The 7,373-nt window shown below is 41.8% G+C and overlaps 1 protein-coding gene across 1 annotated transcript; it reads right to left on the bottom strand.

The window, feature by feature from the left end:
• Positions 1–443: 443 nt before the first annotated feature.
• On the bottom strand, positions 444–2,138 carry LOC115257444 (sister chromatid cohesion protein DCC1). The gene is made up of 4 exons (XM_029857034.2): positions 1,976–2,138; positions 1,836–1,917; positions 719–1,773; positions 444–649 (listed from the first exon to the last, which is right to left on the bottom strand). Exons 1-4 carry the CDS (start codon positions 1,990–1,992, stop codon positions 550–552), a joined length of 1,254 nt encoding a protein of 417 aa, XP_029712894.2. The 5' UTR covers positions 1,993–2,138; the 3' UTR covers positions 444–549.
• Between the last annotated feature and the right edge of the window lie 5,235 nt (positions 2,139–7,373).

Here is a 7,373-nt window from a genome sequence, read left to right as displayed (position 1 = left end):
GAATCCCGGTGGGATTCTACTCGAATCCCGGTGGGATTCTACTCGAATCCCGGTGGGATTCTACTCGAATCCTGTCGGGATTCCGCTTGAATCCTGTCGGGATTCCGCTCGAATCCTGTCGGGACTCCGTTAGAATCATGTCGGGATTCTACTCGGTTTTAATAAGGATTCTGGTCGACTGTTTTCGGGATTCTGCATGAATTCTTTTAGATTATGATTGATTCATATCGGAGTTCAAATTTTTGCTCAAATTCTAAATTCTACTCGAATCTTGTTTGGTTTCTGAACATTTGCGTTAAACGTTAAACCCTAGAGTTTGAAAAACATGCCGCCAATGGAACGGGATCACAAGTACAATTTTCTGATGTTAATTGAAATTTCGATTAAAAATTATACCCGTTAGATATGGATGATTTCGGCATTAGAATACTTCTCCCGATAAATTCAGTTTAGCATTTATGTATAGAAAACTAATTTTAGATCTTATGTTCTAGGGCAACTTAACTGATGTTTCATAAACTTACCGCAATGTTGTAGGAAGCTTGAATATCAGTGCTTGGATACGTAGATTCGCACGCCGTTCACAACCAAAGACCGAGTGTGTTTAGCCAGGATAGACGTAACACCCAGCGTCGGAGTTGTGAAGCATCTGAAAAACGAAAGAGAGAATAAGTACCTACATCTCCCATCCCATTGGTTTTTTTTTATAGCGACTTACTCAATGTAAGGTTCAATTTGCTCCAGGTTCCAACGTTCCTTGGTTTTGAACAGCGTCACCAATCGGACCAGTAGATTCGTAGGTAAATCCGCTTCATTCAACCCCCTCACGCAGGGAACGTTTCCTTCGCGATCGATAATTCCTATCCCGCGCAGATACCGTTCGTCGGCTGTAAACCCCTCCGGTAGGGTCTCCTGCCAGGTCGTCAGGAAATCGTCGATTTGAAACTTCAGACCCTGCTGAAGAATTTTCTCCGCGAACAAGGAGCAGACTAGATTCTCACGATACTTGAATCGACCGGGGACTCTTTCGCTTTTTTCCGTGTAGATATCGAAGACGCCTTCGGCTACTTCGAACGGTACGATCCCCTGCAGCGACTCCAGACTAACATCCTTATCGATCTCGTCCAGCTGCCAGGAATTTTCCGCAATCAAAGCCAACAGCAGTGTGACAATCCGGTACTCGTATTCGCTGTCCAGCATGCGAATCCGGTCGTCTATTTCGATCGCACGGTATTTCTTCAGTCCGTCCTGGAACTCCTCTTTGCTACACTGAACCGTGTCCAACAGCTGATGGAATCGGAACAGCAACGACCGATCCACCTGGTGCTCGTTTTCCGGCCCGGAGTACTTGGTCAACCGGAGCAGGTCGATGATTTTCCGGTACTTGGGCTTTACCTGGCGACACTCGAAGTAATCGTGGAATATTTTGACCACATCCTTCCGTTCCACCGTATCGATACTGTCCACCGCCGCCTCGTCCACCTCCTCGGTGCTACTGTCCAGCGAGGTGTTCACACCCCCCTTGGGACTTTTGATCGGTGATCGGCTGGTGGCCTGCGCTTGTTTTAGATTTGGTACCAACAGCAAACTGTTGGATATTTCCGCTTCCTTGACTTCGTACGTGCGCGATTCGGTGCAGATGACCACCTTTTCGTTCAGGGCCCCCTTGAAGGACACCGACTTGCCTGCCTTGATTTGCTCCAGAATGTGATCGTCCGCTTCGAGGAGCTTCAGTCGGGACATGTCCTGATCGCCATCCGGATAGTATATGGCCTGAATTTGTGAAGACGTTTTAAATATCTGCCCACTTTTGGTATACTTTTAAAACAATTTACCTGCGATGTGTTGGTCAAGTTGTTGTGGTCCAGCTTGGCGTACTGAACTATCGTGTGGACATCCTCAACCGAACGTTGGTAGCTGAAAAGCAGAACCTTTGAATAAACAACGAATTTCCACTAAAACTTGACAAACTTACTCTTGACTGAAGTTCATTTTATGTAGAAAGCGATGAGTTTCACTTTTTATTTAATTCTATGCGCATGAAACTTCTAAAAGCTGCTAAAATCTTTACAAAAAGTTGAACGAAGAATAATTTTTGTATACACGACGAGCACGAACGATATCTCCGCGGTTGTTTACAAGCAGTTTGCGCCCTTCGCGCCATGTGCTGACAGTGCGGGGGTGGTTTCGTATTCTGGTATAAATGGCTGCGTACTGATATTTATATATTTTTTGGATTTTAGGGTGTGTTGGGGCGAACTTATCGAAATTCTATTCAAACACTCATATCGACAATGATTTTTCATAAGGGCCTAACTGACTTGATCGATTTCTCTTCGTCGACTCTCTCTTTCGCTAATAACTTGATCAAAACAAACAAAATCATTGTTCTTTTTGTTTCTATAGCAACATGTAGTCGTCTTCTTCGCATTTCAGCCATAAAATCTTTGGAAAACTCAATACACAGTCTGTGATAACACAAAGAGAGGATCGATGAAGAGAACTCGAAAATGTCAGTTAGGCCCAAATGAAAAATCAGTGTCGATATGTATACAGGGTGGATTAGAAGGGGGAAACCGACCACTCGGGAAACTGACTCTCGGGCAGGCTTCTCTAATAAAAATATATTATAAACTGCTGATGGTCCACTGCACGAATTTATTCTGGCCTGCTTACTCTCACACGAAATTTGACGTTTGAGCGGTGTCGGCACCTCTCAAACGTCAAATTTCGTGTGAGAGTAAGCAGGCCAGAATAAATTCGTGCAGTGGACCATAGGATGAATCCTGAGACTTGTATCATTCCATATCAGGCCAAACATTTCAATAGGTCCTATCTGCATTTGAGAGGCTCTCTTTGTTCACTTTCTCTTTCAATTATTGCAATGTAATGGTACACTTGGTACACTTTTCAACAATTTTTGCAGTACAAATCAAAAGACGATTGTTTTGACCATCGTTCAATGAAAGGAGACAATCATAATACAAACAAACAGCTGAGAAATTAACGAAAGAGAGGGAAACCAAAGAGAGCCTCTCTTCTGCAGATAGGACCTTTAGACATGTTTGGCCTGATATATGATCAAGATGATAGCCCGAAAGGGTTGTTAAGCACGTTGTATCATATTTTTCTATTAGGGTTGACAGAAACTCCCTCGCGAGAAAATGAGGAAGCGATTTTGGCGATTTTCTGAGGAGTGAAAATAAAACTCAGAAATCACAACGCAAATTCTCAACAGCACCGAGCGCGAGCTCTTGCGAGTTCCACTCCCATACAAAGAAAGACTCTCGCAAAAATCGCACTCAAAAACCCGAAATAATCATCGGCTCATTTTTTCGTTCCCCTCTTCCTCGCTCAGTTTTTATTGCCTCTCTGTTTGGGGTTCGTTTACTCCCTCGCGACGAGGCAAAAGCAAAACACCGCTCTAGAGCATGTTGCAAAACTCTTTTGATTTCGAGGAGGATTATCAAGCCTGCTCTCGGGCTGATGAGGCCAGGGAGAATGGCACACAGTGGGACCATTTTGAAAAAAGACGATCAAAACCTCTAAGAGCCATTATATGACATTTTAGCATATAGGTGTCTTTGGAAGATATGTTCAGAAAAATCTTCTCTATTTTTGTGCATATTCACTGTATGGTAAAACTATAAGGTGAACCCGAGCAAAAAAATATTTTTTCAAAATATTTTTTTAGAGGGTAGATGTCTTCAGCAAAGTTGTAGAACATGTAATTTCAAGTATAATGCTATGTTCAGACTACGCCGTTGTATTATGATACAAGCGGTTTTGGTGATACAAGGCCAATATCATGTTTCTCGAACATGATACAGCCATACATTTTTGACATCTCCAATATCACCTTCCCGAACGTGATATTCTGAATATCACGATACAACTGCTCGAATTTGGTGCTCGAATGAAGCTTTTGTGCCAACCCTGTGGGAATTTGACAGCAATGTCATTTGGAATGTCATGTCAATTTTTGTTTATCTCTTCCGATTCGTTTCGTTGTTTCCATCCAAAAATGAAAAAGTTTTATCATTTCGGTCAAGTTTTGAGTGTTTTTGCGTGAAAATCAAGAAAATCAGCAAAGTTTATCATCAGACCGATAATTTTAATGAAGAGCCGAAATCATCGAATGCAACAGAAGGTCGTCCTACCACACACAAATACAGCCAGAAGGAACCGACATCCGTGATGTGGAAAGAGATCCGCTTTCAATCCGCAGTGGCCATTGACGCCGTACTATCCGGCCGGTTCACGTTGCAAACTTCAAGGCGGCCTGTTTATCTGATCACACAGTACACTTTTCCCGGATGACTGAGTGGATATATCATCGGCACCGTCTAGAGCCGGATTTTCGAGGAATGTACCGATGGTATCCATACATTTTGGAGGCAGACCCCTGTGCAGCACAATTGGACTGAGTTCATTTCGTCGACCGGGGCCGCAGCGGATGAAAGGACCACTGAGCTCGTAATGCCTAACCGATTTAGGGAAAAATTGGAGCAAATGCCGGATGGCCGGACCAAACCAAAGTGATTTATGTACTAATGGTTGAGGAGGGTAGAAAGAAATTTAGGAGACTAATGTTCCCGGTGGCTAAGAGCGGCATAAGCAGATTGATTGAGAAAACTTATCAAATTAATCTTAATACAAACGTTGAATTTTGAAATCTGAAATAATATTATTGTGTATGTAAGGTGTCTTGCATACGTGCCTTAATATAAATATATTCATACCCCTCTCGACTGACAGTGTGTAACGCCGTTACACAACGTTGGCACCTCTAGCTCACTAGGTTGGTAGCAGTGCACAGCAACGTTCACCGGTTCGTCGTCACTCATTGAGCAGCAGGCAATCGAAGAGGTAAGTCGCATCTGTTGGGCGAAATACATTGCCGTGCCGAGTGATTACTCAAGACGCAAATTACCACAACCGGAATCTAGTTGGCCTATTTCCCCCGCATTGGAATATGGATCATTTACATTGGCGATCCTGTCAGATATTTTTTGGTCCGTAATCACTCGGTACGGGAATGTGTTGAATGTTGAAAAGAATCGGTGTAAAAATATTGATACAGTGATGCGTAGCGAAAACCACCGAGAAGTAAAATGAAGTGTAAAGGAAAACGTTTAACAACGAGTTATATAATCGTAAAGGTGCGTAAAGAAAACCACCTTCAAAGACCTTCAAGGCGACCGCGAAGTGGTAACGAAAACCACAAGCAAAAAAAACGGTGCGTAAAGAAAACCACCTCCGAAGACCTTCGAGGCGATCGCGAAGTGGTAACGAAAACCACAAGCAAAATAGGGTGCGTAAGGAAAACCACCTTCAAAGACCTTCAAGGCGACCGCGAAGTGGTAAAGAAAACCACAAGCAAAATAGGGTGCGTAAAGAAAACCACCTCCAAAGACCTTCGAGGCGCCGCTGAAGTGGTAAAGAAAACCACATGCGATAAAATGTGTAAAGTAAACAACCACGAAATCATAAGTGTAACCCAACTAAAAAAATGAGTGAGAGAGAAAACTGATAAATGTGTTATCCGTTTCGAAAAAACGACAATGCCTACTACAAAACGCTTACGGCGAGAGTTTCACTCCCGTTTTTCTTCGAATCGGTTAGAAGCAGAGTGAAAATCGAGGTGAAAATAGTGGAGCTGTCAAGAATCTGGTTCGTTGCATGAGTTCGTTGTTTTCATCAGGATACGATGCAATTATCTTGATGGCAACAAAATCTAGATTGAGTTTAAATAAGGGCGAAAGTAACATGAGAGAGTTCTCTTCATCGACTCTCTCTTCTACAAATTAAAGTGACAAGATGCAAGTATGGTTCCACTTTTTGGTCATAAATCGCTAGGTTGTGATGCAATCTAGCGTCTAAGTGCAAAAAAGTTCGATTGAATTTGCATCTTGTCACTTTAATTTGCAGAAGAGAAAGTCGATGAAGAGAACTCTCTCATGTTACTTTCGCCCTTATTTAAACTCAATCTAGAAATGTTTACCCGGCAATCTGCTTATTGAGGTGTGTGTGGTTCAATTGTCAGCAACCATAGAGGTTTCTGCTTTTACTAGTGTTGCGTGTACGTACACGTTGCATTACACGAACACCACTTGAGTTACTGGTTGAAAATAGCAAACAAATATCATCTGTTCCCAACAAAATCAAATGGGCATATTTTCAACCTGTAGATTTGCATTAGTGTTCGTGACATGGCGCTGCGAAACCACTATGGTTGTCAGCACGCACACTGGTGTGTGTACAGTGAGATGTCAAAGTCAAACCGTCAGCGTTTCAGGGATGCCGATCGTGCCGATCGGGTTAGGGGTGCTCGAATTCAGACATCGATCAAAGCGCTCGAATAAATAGTATACACCGAAATATAAATATTTTTTTTTATAATTTGTGCATCACATTGGTGAATGAAAACTTAACTTATGTTGCGATTTAAGGTGTTTATTAAATACGTGAACATGTGCAGGTTAGCTAATTAAGATTGATAGCAAGGATGACTTCCCAACTAACAATCACTCATTTAACAGGCACCATTATGACGAATTAATTCAGCATAATGTTGAGTAACATTTGAATTATTTTCACGTACAACCTATGTTCGGGTTTTGTTCACACAAATTTGGAGAAGTTATAAAGCATCATGTTGTGGTCCAATTTAATTTTTAGTTGTTCAAAGCGTTTACAAATGTACAGGAAAGTTGTTATTAAGCTTTGGCAAAAAGGACTGAAAATAAATAAAATGCAAAAATGTTGAACTCTCGCGAGAGTAATTATTTGCTCTCATGTTGAGAACACCTATTATGAAATAAGAATTACATATAAAATTACTTAAATCCGGATTAGAACTCGAGACCTATCGATTGCCAGCCACATGCCTTCCTATCTGCGCCATCCTAGAGATGGTGAGATGCAGCACCCAAAACAAAACATAATCTTCCCATGACTCAATAATGATCACTCCTGAACTTGTGTTCAGCAGTGGTGAATTAGCACAGCACGTGGTAATCAACTGAACAACGCCTTATACTTCAACAGCTGTTCAGCCCAAAACACAGTTTCCATTCTGATTTCGCTGTCAGTATTTTTATCGCACGGAGAGAAAACTTGAATCGAATGCGGCCAAAAAGTATTGGTCCTTATTGAAGATATTGTTTCCAGACGAACTTATTGCGATATGAATATGTTATTATTTTTATTATTAAATATCGATCTCTAAAAAAGTATGACAATATGTGGTGCGGTATGGCCTTGGACATGGTGCATTCACAACATCTGTTCAGGTAATCTACTCATGCTCAGTCGAAGATCCGTAAGGCAATTTTTTAATTTATGCTTTTGTCATGGAATCTTGATATTAT

This window comes from Aedes albopictus, chromosome 3 (assembly GCF_035046485.1).
Source record: "Aedes albopictus strain Foshan chromosome 3, AalbF5, whole genome shotgun sequence".
NCBI classification, from domain to species: Eukaryota; Metazoa; Arthropoda; class Insecta; order Diptera; family Culicidae; genus Aedes; species Aedes albopictus.
Note: the sequence above shows the minus strand (reverse complement) of the source record. Positions and strands in the feature narration are given on the sequence as shown.